The sequence below is a fragment of the Sardina pilchardus genome, chromosome 19 (genome assembly GCF_963854185.1).
Source record: "Sardina pilchardus chromosome 19, fSarPil1.1, whole genome shotgun sequence".
In the NCBI taxonomy this organism is placed as follows: Eukaryota; Metazoa; Chordata; class Actinopteri; order Clupeiformes; family Clupeidae; genus Sardina; species Sardina pilchardus.
This window is the reverse complement of record NC_085012.1, coordinates 9,704,258-9,719,743: the sequence shown is the minus strand read 5'-3', so window position 1 is coordinate 9,719,743 and position 15,486 is coordinate 9,704,258. Positions and strand designations below refer to the sequence as shown.

The 15,486-nt window shown below is 46.1% G+C and overlaps 1 protein-coding gene across 1 annotated transcript in view; it reads left to right on the top strand.

The window, feature by feature from the left end:
* The window catches only part of col11a1a (collagen, type XI, alpha 1a), an 87,933-nt gene that overhangs the window by 19,840 nt on the left and 52,607 nt on the right, over positions 1–15,486 (top strand). Inside the window, exons 5-13 of the mRNA XM_062521134.1 lie at positions 1,017–1,142; positions 3,783–3,959; positions 4,218–4,316; positions 6,875–7,171; positions 9,944–10,009; positions 10,250–10,291; positions 10,470–10,532; positions 14,242–14,316; positions 14,873–14,956. Coding sequence (XP_062377118.1) covers positions 1,017–1,142; positions 3,783–3,959; positions 4,218–4,316; positions 6,875–7,171; positions 9,944–10,009; positions 10,250–10,291; positions 10,470–10,532; positions 14,242–14,316; positions 14,873–14,956 — 1,029 coding nt within the window. The remainder of the gene's footprint in view (positions 1–1,016; positions 1,143–3,782; positions 3,960–4,217; positions 4,317–6,874; positions 7,172–9,943; positions 10,010–10,249; positions 10,292–10,469; positions 10,533–14,241; positions 14,317–14,872; positions 14,957–15,486) is intronic.

The following is a 15,486-nucleotide window of genomic DNA, read 5'->3' as shown; positions in this document are numbered from 1 at the left end:
AAGACTCTCTCTCTCGCTCGCGGGCGACTTATTATGTGGGCCGTGCGAATATATATCGTGCCAGTGGTGCCCCTCTGTGGGTCTCAGGTTGGCCTCAAGCAGCCTGTGGCTCACGCTGGTCATCTTCCCATCCCACGGAGGGTGGATCTGCGTCCAGGAGACACCAACGAGCATCTGATTGCTTCAAAATATTCACTTTAAGTGCCCCGTCCTTCCCTTCAGGGTTGCCAAACAGCTTAGAAATGTCCCCCAGATGTTCCAAATAATCAAGTGGTTTATGCGGCTTTTCCGACTGCAGAACGCCGTTGTTCTCCATCGGAGGATTTAGCAAAAGGCCCTCCTTGTTCAGATTCAAATAAGTTCAGCATGTTGGCTGCTCCTAGCCGATATTTCCAGATATTCCAAGCACCAAACAAAAAAAAAAAAGAACCGCATCTGTGGTGATACCATAGCTTGGCTGATAATTCACCTGAGGAGCCCGTGGGAGGCAATTTTCTCTGATTTTCCTGGGCGCCAGCTGCAGTGGTTGGAAAAATGTGTCTGCTGGATTGTCTCAAGCTGATGCGTTCTGTTGGTGTGGATGTTGCCTGATATACTATGTCCTGTGCAATCTGTAGGGCAAGTTCCATTTCTGCAATGTGTGCGTGTGTCGTGTGTGTGTGTGTGTGTGTGTGTGCACGAATGCGTATGTGTGTCTGTCTGGCTTTGCGTGTGTGTACGTGTGTGGTGTGTTTGCCTGGACGTGTTTATCTCTGAGCATACTTTCAATGGTTTAATAATAACGCTTCAAGAGATACCATCAACGTGGGACCTTGGCTCTGGCTACTGGCTTGGGTTGCTTCCTGTAATGTCTTTGATGATGAATATGACTAAGCATGCCTTTAATGTCTGTTCTCAGAGGGCTCTCATTCCTCATTACCATACTTGAGAACGTGCCACTCAGAATCAGCTGTATACTCACAAATCTCTCTTTCTCTCTCTCTCTCTCTTTCTGTCTATCTGTCTCTCCTCCACAGGGCGATATCCAGCAGCTGTTGATCGTCGCTGATCCTAAGGCAGCCTACGACTACTGTGAACACTACAGCCCAGACTGTGACACTCCCCACCGCGACACCCCACAGGCCCAGCAGCCAGAGGATGAGGTCTGTCACACACACACACACACACAGACACACACACACACACACACGCACACACACACTCCTAAAATATTCCATGGGTCAGTAGACCTGTAAACAGTCCTCCCTCAGAGGTCAGTATTTCTTTTATTTAGCAAAGGCGGGGAAAAATATGTTGTCCATAAACAAACAGGTGGTTTGGAGATTTAATAAGCCCTCGGTGGCCCGTAGAGGATTAATGGGTTATATTGTCAGCGGAGTCACGTGGTCTACTCCTACTTGTTCCCTTACAGTTAGTGTTTCCTCGAAGCAGATTTTTTTCCCCTCTCGCTGAAGCTCCTGAACAGCTTGGATCGCGATGGAATTTCGCTAACGTGCCATGACGTCTAGGTGCTCTCTCCGCAGAAGTCTGGGATTGGTTCCACTTATGGCTTTAGCAGCTCCTCCAGTGACACAGAGAGGGAAAAGAACAGTGTTTTACAGGAGCATACATTACAGTAGAGAAACTTCTGGAACATTTTGGATAGAACATCATTGGCTAGCGCAGTTGTTGCCTTAGCTTAGCCTATTTTTAGGCCTTCCCACTGGCGATTGAGAGAAAATTATCGGCTCGTCTATCCTCAGACATACAGTAGATTACTTTATAAAGTTCAATATGGCGCCAACACTAAATTAATACAATCAAACATTTTAAGTCAGCTGGTATCTCTTATTAACAGGGATTAAAAAAAAAAGGCAGCCTGTTTTAATAAAAACACAAACACCCCCCAGAGTAGGGCATTACTCTCTTACTTGCACAAACATTGACAGTCAGCAGCATCTCCGAGGGGCCCCCCTGGTTGGCCCTTTGCCATTCACGTCCCCCACATGATGCACGATGGAAACAGCACCACATGAGAATATGAGTCAGAACCGAGGGAGGGAGACGGCCAGCCAGCCTTAAGGCCCTGGAGGCTCGAGGCAGGCAGACGCCGACGTCCCGCACTGCTCTCTCCAGCACCAGTAGGGCCCCCCCCTCCATGAGGTCTCCCCCCCCACGGAGAGCTCATGGAGGGCAGCCAGCTCATCAGCTTGGGAGCGCTCCTGTGAGCCCTACAGCTGCATGGAGGACTAACCCTTCCTGTGTCTCTATCTGTTTCCCTGTGCATGTGATGGATGGAGTGTTGTGGGCCAGGCTTTGCAACGCCATCCATTTTTATAGCTAATAAACTGGTCCCCAGAAGAGAGATTTAAGTAAAATAGTGCAGAGCTGGAGAAAAGACAGAAAGAGGGAAGTATTTTAATGGATTACTAGTGATTGATGAATAATGATAACTCCTGCCTTCAACAGCTAATTCATTCATCAGTCCCTTAATGCAACAACCGATTAAGGCTTTATGCCGTTCTCTTAGTGTTCAGTTTTATACCCCCTCTAACTTATGATAGCATTGTGGATTTTTTACTCTAATGACTTCATAAAATGGCCTTCCTCTTAAAGAAATAGTGCCCATTTGTTTAACTGGAATGCATTTTGTGGAACAAAACTGAAGTACTACTTTAAAGTCACTTACTGAGCTCAGCTTGCTTTGAAATGAAAGAAATACCAGAGGAAAAGAGAAAACGTTTGGTAGGACGATAGACTTTCCATAAACACAACCCTTCAATCTTGTCAACCTTAGATGTATGACACTGTGTAATTTACACATGGGGGAATGAAAAAGTTCCATGACGGAAGGTTCCAGACATATGGCATGTGGTATTTTTCTCATGGCTTCCCCTGACCTGCTGTGATGTTTTACTAGGGCCTTAACACCCACCTGGGAATACCACCATGCTCTCCACATGGTCTTTTTGACAGTAATTAACCTAACATGTTGGAAATCCCCCTCCAGTTTTGATCGTCAAAACTGTCCAAATGTCTCAACACTAATAAAGTTTGGCACATTTAGTGTCACCGTTTTCTGTAATTGTCATGCCTCTAGAAAAGTGTTGTGTTTTGCTATGCTTCCTCGAACCCAAGATCCATTCAATTTGAAACGGACTGCAATTTTTTCCCTAACTTTGCAATATGTCCAAACAGTTTACCACAACACTTTTTGGCATTGTCAATTTATTTTACTCTGTATAGCATCTAATAGTTAACTAAATCAACCAATGTGTAATATGTCTGAACGACATGCTACATCATTTTGTGTGAGGCAGTGCTATTGTTCTACAATAGTGCTGCCGTAATGCTAACCTGTCCTTGCCTGCCCTGTTTTTCCTCTCTCGATTCAGTATGCTACTGGCTCAGATTATGGAGATTTGTATGAGTACTATGATGGAGAGACAGCAAAAGAGACAGATGAATACTCTGAGCCTCAGGTAAATAGAATAAAAAAAACACTCTACGTGTTTGTCATGTGGTGTCTTGTTGTACGTCATCATGGGTGTCCTTGTCTTCTCCTTCACTCTCAAGCGTTGTTTCCATGGTAGTCTGTGCTTGTTACTTTCTGTCTGATATGAATGTAAAGCTCTTTACATGTGTTCCCCTCTAGGCTGAAAAGTACCTACCTGTCTACATGGAATGTACAACTTTCCTTCTTAAAAAAAAAAAACTTTGTCTTGTCTACATCTTTGTCTATGTGTTTATGTTTTGTGTGTGTTGTTCCCTGTTGTTCTTTTGTCACATCAACCCTGTTCCAGAGAAGGAGACGTAGTGCCTTCATGAAGAGGACGGCAAAGTCCGTCAAGCCTAAGGCCAAGTCCTATAAGTTCCTGACAGCCAAACAGTCAGCCGCTAAAAAGTTAGCCGCTAAGAAGAAGCGGCATGGCTTCCAGGCCACAGCACCAGTGAAGGCCAAAGCCTATCTAGGGGTAAAAGTGCCTGTAGACCCAGTCAGAATCCATCAAGATGTTTCCTCTGTAACCAAAGGAAGATCTCTGATGCTAGTCTGGATGCTACCTAACTCTCCTTGCCCACAGCTTTTACTGTCCTCTCCCCTCCCATGGCTCTTCTTGACTGGACAGAGGTTTGTCTGGAGGCCCAGCGGATAACACTTGTGATGTGCTCTCTTCCTGTGTTAACTCTCCACTCTTTTTTATTCTTTCTCTTTTCCTGTCAATGTGACACAACCTCAGCCAAATAATGTTGATGGAGAGTACTATACTGACTCTGACTACGGAACAGTAGATGCTACTCAAACTCAGTCTCCCATTGCCACGACCGGAGCCAATGAGGTAATTATGTGCATTTTCCCTACTGCTTCATTTGCTATATACAAAGACAGACAAAGATGTGACAGAAAGCCTCCAAGATAAAAAAGAAAAGAAAAAAGGCATAGGTCCGGGAAGACAAATGACACGGAAGTACATGGTATGAAATGACAAAAAGACAGAACAATTCAAAGCAATTGCTCTGTTCTTTTTAAAATATGTAAACCAAGGGGTTATCTCATCAGCAGAACTCTTGAACAGAGACGGGCATGAAACAACACAAAGCTGCAAGGAACATGCCCATGCCCAAGTCTTGAGAGTAGTCAATCCACTCCAGGAGGGTGCATGTTGTCCTTTGTCAGTCGACGTGTCGCAGAACTTGCTTGATGATTATCACATTCAGTGGATTGCTATACCCTCCGTTTTATAGCTTTTTGTTGTTCGAGTCATTTGTGGTGAAGGCTGCACCATCCAAAATAGTGAAATGATCCAGTGTGTTAATTATCCTAAACTGTTCAAATTGAGTCCATAAAGTATTATAGATGGAAACCTAATAACCCCAAACCAAATGGATTAAGATTTGACTGTTAATTCAATCTGACACTAGGCAGGGTCTGCAGTTGCGAATGTTTCTTTTCCATCTTAAGTCTTTTGAAATCTGGTGTGTTAATGTGTTCTTCGTGAGGCCAAATAAAATGATAAATTTCAAAAAGCATTTTGAAAAAAAAAAAGAAAAACCCCAATAGCTGTAGTCGTAATGAGAAGCACACAGAGCTAAAGAGGATCAGCATGTCTGTTGACGCTGACTGCCAAGTATCCACCACACAGGACGCACCTCCAACACTACAGCTTTGTCTCCATTTCCCTTGCTTGTTCGTAGGAACTCTAGAGCCCAGAGAGGAGGGGATCCGCTAAACTCAAACAGCTCCTAGCCTGTGACTATGCTGATTGATATGGGACAGAAAACTCTGTTTAAAGTCCCCTTTTAAAAAAAGTAATTGGAAGTGGTGCAGCCTTGTTCATAACTGACATAGTTGTATGTCCAAACCGAAGCTGGGCAGCGTTTTCTGGAGAAAAAGTAAAGCCCTCACAGAACAGACAAAGACCCAAGGGCTCATTTTCAAATGTTGCCACATTTACGCAATGTTTAATGTGGAACAACCCCCACAACCTCCAGTGAGTTATAGCACCACAGCAATTGCACCCCCTCCCCCACCCCCCACCCCACCCCATGACCCCAAGCCTGAAGTCTGTCTGTAACCGCATTGACTGGATAGTCCTGGCACAATCTCAGTGCTCCAGGACTAGCACCAATGCAGTGCAGAGCCCCACACTTTTCACAGCCAGAGTTAGCATAAACTGGTATTAGCAAACATGTGCCACGCAGATGCAATGACAAAGAGAAATTCACTTTGGAAAATAGAATACAGCAAATGATACGGCCAGTGTCCAGTTTTGGGAATGAAAAGTAAGTGCATCTGTTACATATTGAGTTGTCCAGATGAATTTGTGTCATTGCATCTCAACTGTGTCGGCACGATCGAAACATAAACCCCAAACGTTAGCGTTAGCGGTCACAAGAGTGATAGAATTTCATCCAAACAGTAGATGTGCAGTGTGCAGTTTTGTTCCCAAATGCAGAGCAAAGATCTATTTAATATCTTAAGACATACAGGACAATCGCCCAAATTTTTACCAGCTTGAAATTCTGTAGCCTAGCCATCCATCGCCATCTCAGCTCTGCAGTTTGGACAATTGCTGGAGTAGCCTAGTAGCTGGAGTCATGTTTTAATGAAACATACTTTTAGTGTCATTTCAGACTTACTTCAGCTATTTTGGTCTTTTTTCATCCTCATGCATAATGCTACTCTAATCATGGGTTCACTGCTTTTGAAAAAAGACTGGAATAATTTAAAGTCTGTCATAGACTTGTATTATTTACTTGTACTTTTATATGTAGAATTTGTCATGCTCTTACAAATCAAGGTAACACTTCATGTGGTCTCTCTGAAGTAACAGACGAAAGTGATCCAATTTGATGCCTTTAAGTGCTTTACAGTTTAATTAGAAGGCTGGGATATCCTTATATCTCTAACTATTAATACGTTAACATGCAGAAATTGATGTAGGCTAATCATATTTAGCATATCACTCATAACAGAGCTCAATAGCATTTCTCTATAAACTTACATTCATAATATTTTAACCTCAGTAAGAGTCAACTTTTGACTGTTGGACTGAAAACACAACCTAGTGAAGTTATGAATGTTTTAAAATGAGAGCAAATGTCATCGTAGCTGCTGTTCCGTTTGATGATGTAGGCTAGGCCCCACTGCATGCTATCGATTGTTGAGATAAAACAACAATTCATTTTCCATTATCATTAAAAGAGACCAGTATGAGGTGTTACCATGTTGCCACTCAGATTTTAACTGTTTTATCATGCTGAATTCATGTTGACCTGCTGAGATGTAGGATATGAATACACTTAGTCTGTGCCGTTAACTGCTTGACTAACATACATGTTCCCTCCAACCCCATCCCCCCCCCCTCCTTCGCTGCATTTGCTTGGGTAATTTGAGGCTGTGGAAGAGGAAATTGTTGATGACTATGTCCCTGAAACGGCCGAAGCCGGTCCCGAGCCTACCTTTGCCACGGATGCGGTGCAGCCCACGGACGCAGCGGCAGTGGCCCCCGAAGGAAACGCGTATGACTTTAAGGAGTATGACCTTAAGGAGTATGACGTAAATGAGCTTGGCGGGAGTCACTATGACTATGGGGCGTACGATGATCTGAATACGGCGGGGCCTGCCCCGGCGGCGTATGACGATGAGATTGGGCAGGGCAAGCCGGCCGAAACGGACGTCTCCGAGGCTAGCGTAAGTATGGCACACACACCCCCCGCAACCTGCCACAACTCCCGAACCGGTGTGGCTGCATGAGACGGGGCGCGAGTGGTGGGGTCGTGTGGCGGGTGGAGCGGGGAGCGGGTTGGGGGGGCGGGTGCGTGGTGGTGGAGGCTGTGTGTGTCGTCCGCTCTGTAGCTTCTCTGTTCCGTGTCAGAACCGAATGTCTAACCTGCACACTGGGTATGCAGTCCGCCAGTAAGTCACGGCTTGGCATGGAGTATCTGTGTGTGTCATGTTCACGTGTGAGTTTGTGTGTGTGAGTGTGTGTGTGTGTGTGTGTGTGTGTGTGTGTGTGTGTGCGTGTCCTTGGAACCTGTCATGGAGTCACCTTCCCGCCAGTCCAGATCCTGAAACACGGTCTAACTTTTCTGCTCTCCACTTTCACTTCATATTGTGTCTGTCTGTACTCTTCAGATATCTCTCTCACACACACACTCTTACACACACACACACACACACACACACACACACACACACACACACACACACACACACATTCTCTCGCTCTGTTTCTCTTTCATTTGTTTCTCATTTCTTTTGTTTCTCTGTCACAGCTTGTGCTGACTTGTCCATTTTTTCTCTATGGGTCATTTATTTTCTCTTTCCTAATTGTTTGTTTCTCTCAAGCATTGCACACACACACACACACACACACACACACACACATACACACACACACACACACACACACACACACACAGGGAGGTAGAAGTCATTAACATATCCCATTTGGTTCCCCCTCCTTCAAAAATATTACTCTGCACTCCCCACCCCCTGATGACTCTCTTTAGGCCCCTTTGGAGACGAGCTTCCTGTCGGGGGGCCTATCAGGATGGATGGCCTGGGGGTACAGCCGTTACCTCATCCCTTAGACCCCAGCTGTCTGGTCAGCCGTGGCCTTATGCCCTCTGCCCCACATCGTTTAGCCTCTTTTTAACTCGCGCCGGACAGACCGGTCACTGGTCACTTGCAGTGCTGTCCAGGCCAGACTGCAGGACTCCCCACACCACACCACACCACAGCACACCATACCACACTAAGGATACATGCCAGACAGTTCAGATTATCGCAGCAGATGGAGAGTGAATCCTCTGAAGTTTTTCAGCAAAATGCAGAGAGAGAAAGAGAGAGATAGAGATAAAGAGAGAGAGAGAGAGAGAGAGAGAGAGAGAGAGAGAGAGAAAGAGATGTATGTTTAGTCTTTTCCTGTCCAACGTCTGTTTTGATTTCTTTCTTGTGTAAAGAGATGGATATGGGACAGGAAATCAGACAGTCAGATGTGCTGTGTGTGTGTGTGTGTGTGTGTGTGTGTGTGTGTGTGTGTGTGTGTGTGTGTGTGTGTGTGTGTGTGTGTGTGTGTGTTTAAGGCCTAAGGTCTTGTTGTCTTAGGCCAGTGTGTGTGTGTGTGTGTGCTTACTCTGGCAACCCTTGAGGTCTTGCTGAGATGGCTATGAGAATGTGTGTGTGTGTGTGTGTGTGTGTGTGTATGCATACACACCCAAACACACATTGACACACAAATATTTGCACACATGTACACATATTGACTGTAGACACATTGATCCAAACCATTCACTAATACACACACACACACACACACACAAACACACACACACACACACACACACACACACACACACACACACACACACACACACACACACACACACACACACACACACACAATGCAAAATTGTCATTTCAGTGTGAAATGCAAACAACCCTATTGATTATGGAACATTTCCAGCTCTATTTTTACAGACCACAGGCAGACCCTCATGCGGTACACATACATTGACATGAGAAATGTCATCCCCCTGTGTCACTCAAGGGAAATAAACACAGAGTCCATAGCAGTCATCCACATCCACATCCCAACACAGATTTGTTCATCTCCCTGAAGAACAGCAAGCCAGCGATCGCAACAAGCTTATACAACAAGAACAACTGTTGTTTTGTCTCTCACTCAAAACTGACTTATTGCCCTCTCGCCTAGAGCTGACAGAGGTTTTTTTTTTTTTTTAAACCATACCCCATACCCACTGACCACACGCTACACCACACCACGGCTCTATTCCTCGGTGCAGGAGAATGGTATTGTTCCTGTAGTTATGTCACCCTCTTTTTCTCTCCAGCGCACATTGTGTTTGTTTACATTGACTTGTTCCACATCTGTGGGGACAACACAGCCTTGCTGTCAAAGCATTGGCCTCACTGTCCATCTGAAGCATGTGTGGGTATTGCACCCTGTAGTATCGAGACTAACATGAGCAGCATGTGGAATCCTTCCAACTTTCCCTTTGACTGTTTTTTTCTGTTGGAGAGTATTCTGTAGTAGCTGTGTGTCATTGTAACTCTTTTTTTTCCCCGTTAAAGTATCACAACGTGTGTAAGAATATGATGTATGACCTCAATCTGACAGACTTAAAGAGAAAAAAGAGAAAAAAACACCCAGGATCCCAAGCTGATTGGTTTCTGTAATATTAATGTTGCAGTACTTAATATAATATCAATATATTATATATCAATATACTTCATTCAGTAATGAACATTACTGATGAAAAGGGAAAAAAAATTGGCGAGTTTGTTTGCCCACTGCATCATATCATCTTCTTACACAAACGTAGATCATCAATACTAGTGATTAGCAGTGCATCCTATTGGTAGATTTGTTCCCCGTTCATGGACTGAGTTGAAGGTGAACTGGGCTGAGGCTTATCCTCCGCCTGCTCGTGTCTCTAGGTTGATGGTGACGCCGGCTACCTCGGACAGAAGGGAGAGAAGGGCGAGCCCGCAGTCATCGAGCCCGTAAGTGTGTCCACGGAAACCTCATAGCCACCAGAATGGGAAAGGAAGGGAAATGAGCATTTAATGACTTCAGAAAATAGCCACACACAGTATATACTCAGACTATAAATATACTATTTACCCAGATCTGTTTAGATGTCCTGAAAGTGATTTACTCAGACAAAGCCATTATGCAGTAATTATAATCAGTGTATTTTGTTGTAGTACTGTACTTTATTACACCTCCTTTATCAATCACAGGGAATGCTCATCGAGGGACCCCCTGGACCTCCCGGCCCATCTGTAAGTGGAACTTTCTAGAAATGTCTCTCTAACAAATATAACGTTTGTCATGTACCGTAAATAAGCAAAGAAAGATATAGTATGTGTGTGTGTGTGTAACGTAGCTGTGCCTGGAGACACAGGAATGTTTAGAGTGTCTGCGGCGCGATCGCTCACAGCACCTCTCTGTCCTCCGCAGGGTCTCCCCGGCCCATCGGGTCTGCAAGGTCCTCCTGGCCCATCTGGAGATCCTGGTGACAGGGTGAGTGTCTATTCCTGTTCCTGAGCACATGGCTCCTGCAGAGGAACCTGACCTTTGACCTTCTGAGACAGACCGAGAGCGAGAGACTGGGGGAGAGAGAGAGAGAGAGGAGTCGGAAGGGGAGGCAAAGTAGAGGCACGGGGGAGGGAAAAGGAAAAGAAAGTGCCTCGGCCCCCTCCAGACGACTTCTGTCATGGCGCGTCTCAAGCAGGGATTCTGGCTGGGAGGTTGTTGAACGCGTCCGATGTGGAATTTTTCCCCCTGGATACACCCTGGTTCAGCCGTTTCTGACCCGAACGTGACATGGGGCCTGTGAAAGGCCGGGAGAAAAAGGGCCTTTGTGTTTTGTTTTCTGGAAAAAAATCTGACTTTTATGTACACTTCAAAAAAGTGTCCATCTGAAATAGAATCGGGGCACATTGACATCATTGCCTTGATGTATCTTCTTGAAACATCATCTTCAAGTCCACTTAGAAAAAAAAGCGCTCTTTTCCAAGACCCCAAGTTTCCTCGATCCCCTCCATTTCCTCCATCTTTTTACAAGACCACACAGGAATGGAAAAAGGTTAACCCCCCCTGCCCCCCCCTGCCCCCCCCTCTCTCTCTTTGCATTATGCTAATGCTAATTAGTAATGGCTGGAAGCGTGTTTGAGGTACAGTTTAGAAGAGGACAAAGGAACAATGGGCCTTGCTGTTGTTTATGGTTCCGCTCAGAAGACTGCACAAAGCTTTCTCATTAGGAAACGCCAGGGATGTCATAAAGGAAGACAGCATCCAGCTGCATCAAGAGCAAAGGAGAACGACAGAGGAGCGGATGAAAGAATAGCCCGGGGATAAGTGTGTGTGTGTGTGCGTGTGTGTGTGTGTGTGTGTGGGGGGGGGGGGGGGGTATGTGTGTCTCTGTGTGTATGTGTGTTTATGTGGAGAGAGGAGGGGGGTGGTGTGTGTGTGTGTATGTAGAGAGAGAGAGAGAAAGGGGGTAGGCTATGTGTGTCTGTTTGTGTGTGTGTATGTGTGTGTGTGTATGTTTGTGTGTGCATGTGCGTGTGCGTGTACGTGTGTGTGGAGAGAGAAAGAGGGGTGGGGGGCAGGCAAAGGCTGCTAGAAAACGTTGTTTTCATTAGTGCAATCATGGCTTCCTCTGGATGAAACCTTAATGTTGTTCAAATGGTTTCCTCTGCCATTTTACAATCGCAGCAAAGTGGGTGAGTGGAGAGGGGTCTTTATTGGTCCAGGCCTCGGGGATGTGTAGAATTGCTCTGCTGGTAAGGGAATAAAAAAGCACTTCCCATAGACAGTATGTATCCCTTCACTGATAGAGGAGGTGAAAGCTACATTGGAACATTGGAAAGGTGTTGCACAGACTAGTCTGAAAACACAGCTGGATTAGAACATTTTTTTGTTTGTTTGTTTGTTTTTTTAGTGCATCTTGAATAGAAGTTGAACACTTCAGTGGAAGAGCTAAACTTTCCCACATTAGCTTAGAAACAGGAAAAACAACAATTATGTGCATGTATGTGTGTGTGTGTGTGTGTGTGTGTGTGTGTGTGTGTGTGTGTGTGTGTGTTTGTGTGTGTAAGTGTCTGTGTGAGAGAGAGAAAGAGAGAGAGAGAGATGGATATCATCCGGTCGCTCACACAGAGTTGCATTGTAATCGTTTGTTTTCCTAAACAACATGTGCTAGAATGGCAAGATGGCAGCCTTTTCACCCAGCTCCCAAAACGCTGCACAATACCAAACCGCTGCAGCACCCGACACCCGGTCCTCGTTAACTGTTTGATTCGGTCCTGTGGCAGGCCATGCGCCGCTCTCGCGTAATCTAATCACACCTAACCAGGCCGAGATACAGGCAAGCACTGCCGCAAAACAGAAAAGCGTGCAGGGACGCGTTGTGATCATCTGTCTTTGGGCTCTGTCAAACATGTGTCCCTGATGGCACGGCGCCTGTCTCTGCGGTGTCTCAGGCATCTGACTCCCAGCGCGACCTGACTCGGGGAGAAGCACATGGAAGCCATTCGACCGAGACAGCAGACGGTTTTTTGAGAGAGGCACGAGAGAAACGTGCGAAAGCCAGGCCAGATTCGAATCAGAGCCGCCCGAGATTTCCGACACCCGCCGCCGCACAAACTCTTCGCGGAGGTTCCATCACGCTCGCCGTTAAAAGTTTTGGTGCTAGCAGCGCCTTGATCAAAAATGCTTGTGATTTATCCAGATGTGTGCTAACACACACAGTTCCAGGTTGACATACACCATTAGTGCACAATTAGGGTAAGCAGTCAGTGAGCACATGAATGTGGGCCAGGGGTAATACTGATTGTGTGTTTTCCTTGGAGGGTGCACAATCAATTGCTCAGCATCACTGAAAAACATTGAGATCAGAGAAGTTGTGTGTGTGTGTGTGTGTCGGTGTGTGTATTTTGTGTGTCGGTGTGTGTGTGTGTTAGGTTGATGTTAGTTTTGGACGAGGAGCAGTGTAGCGCCCTGTTTGGATATCGGTTCTGTTTAGGGTGTGTGTCCAGCATGCAAATGATGCGAGCAGTCAACACACCCCACAGTCGCACGCTGAAAAAAGACATTCTTGGTTTTGGCGATGAAGGAGGAAAAAAATGTGGTGGAGCGATGGAGCAATGGAATGTATAGAAGTGTGAGACTAATAGCAAGAGACTTATAGTGTGGGATAGAGTGTGTGTGTGTGTGTGTGTGTGTGTGTGTGTGCTGTGTGTGTGTGTGTGTGTGTGAGTGTGAGTGTGAGTGAGTGAATGGATGTGTGACTGAGCAAAGTGATTGAGTGTGTGTGAGTGTGTGTGTGTGTGTGTGAGTGAGATTGTGTGTGTGTGTGTCTGTGTTAAAGTGAGTGTGTGAGAGAGTGGGTGGGGTGAGTAAGTATATTTCCATGGAACAGTATCCTCCTCCGTCTCCCACCCCTCTCCTGCCCTTCGGGGGGAGACACGCACACACAAAAGGCCTATCTGATGCATCAGTGCTTCCTGGTGGTGGCGACCCACTAACCCGACCTTACACAATCCCGCAACGATTCCCAGCAGCCGTGAGTTGCGTCATCCTACCAGTCGTCCTCAAGGAGGTTGGCGGATCCAGAGTCTGGCGGTTTTTTGAAGTCCTCCCCTGCCCGTTGGGGAGACATCCGAGAATATTAAACAGCTCTTCAGGTGCCCATGTGCGGAATCCATTTCCTCTCCGTGTCGCCATCATAACAAACTGCCCAGGCTTTAAAAAAAAAAAAGAAAAAACAGCAGGGCCAGGGCTAGTGAGCCCCTTGGTGTTTCACGCAGGGGGGAAACGGCTCACGTGAAGCAGACTAGAAAAACAGATGGGCACTCGGCGTCTCAGAGGAGAGCGAGTCGTATGGAAATGTAATTACATGTCTGTAGCGTGGCGCTCTGTGTCTCCAACATGGGAATGGGGAGGAAGCCCACTGACCCAAAGCTGTGGGTTTAAGTCTGGGTGATGGGAGTTTTTCCAGTGTTCTATCCATCCATCTCTCTCTCTCTCTTTCTCTCTCTCTCTCTAACTCTCTCTCTTTCTTTTTTTTCTTTCTTTCTATTTCAGGTCAACCCATGTATTTTATGTACTGTTTCAGGGCAATTTCAATTACTTGCCTGGGTCCTGTCTAAAAGATGTTATTAATGTGTCCATGTTTCCCTCGTTCTCTCTCTCTCTCTCTCTCTCTCTCTCTCTCCCCCTCTCCCAGGGTCCCTCGGGGCGTGCTGGTCTCCCCGGTGCTGACGGTATGGCAGGCCCCCCTGGTACCATGCTGATGTTGCCAGTAAGAGCTCTTAAATATCCTCGAATGTTCTCAATTAGCCGTGACCTACTAGCACTCCGCTATTTATATTCCATTATTATGTGTATGTTTATTTATAGGAGATGAAACTATAGTTAATTCTCAGTGTAGACACATCTCGTTTAGTTACAGTACGTCTCATATACAGTATGTGTGACTGAGGACACAGATCTGACAGAGATTTCTGCTGTTAATATTCTGTGTTTATTTGAAGACAAAAGTGACTTCACAGCTCAGGCAGGATTTGGTCCAAATATGCAGTTTAATTATGCCAATAATACTTAGGAAATTACCATGAAATGAGCCAATCAGTATTCCAAATGGATTTTGAACCCCATAGCACTGAGTTGCTCTACTGAAGGATTTATCACCATAATGAAATTTCCCTTAATAGATGTGTCCAAATACAAAAAAAATATGCAGAACAGTACAGTACAGCACACTTTAGATTTGTGCCAGACTAAAGACAGTGTCACCAAATTGCCACATCGGCTCCACAGGCCTTATTATTAACCCTTTGTGGTGTGCTTCTCTTTAGTTCCGCTTTGGAGGCGATGCCCAGAAGGGCCCCGTGGTGTCCGCCCAGGAAGCCCAGGCCCAGGCCATCCTCTCCCAGGCTCGGGTGAGTGTGCCGGGCAGCGGCCCAGAGAAACCCAGGAGGCCCAAACACCACGACCTCCACCGCTCCACCCTCGGGTGGTGGGGTGGGCGCGTGTGTGTGTGTGTGTGTGTGTGTGTGTGTTGGTCTGTGTGTGTGTCTCTGTGTGTGTGTGTGTGTCTGTGTGTGTGTGTGTGTGTGTGTACAACAGCCCACGTTTTAACAGTCTTTTTTTAAAAGTGTGGATAGGTGGGGCTGATGGTTTAGTTTTCAGGTACTTTGGCCTTGCCTATTTATGTTCTCTCTTTTTTTTTTTACTATTTATTTTGTGCTCAAATGAGTGGGTCAGAGACAGGCTCGGGAAAAGTGTAGAGTGCAGCCTGTTTAGACAGATGCGGCAAAGACTGTTAAAAATACCAAAGTGAGGTCCTTTGGCCAGCGGGTGGGCCAGCCCAACAGGTGTCAGAGGGCTGGAGGGAGGCTCCGGGGCTCAACCTTGAGTGGAGGGGTGTGGACACTGACCACTGAGTCATCAGGTTTCACGAGCGGCCAGG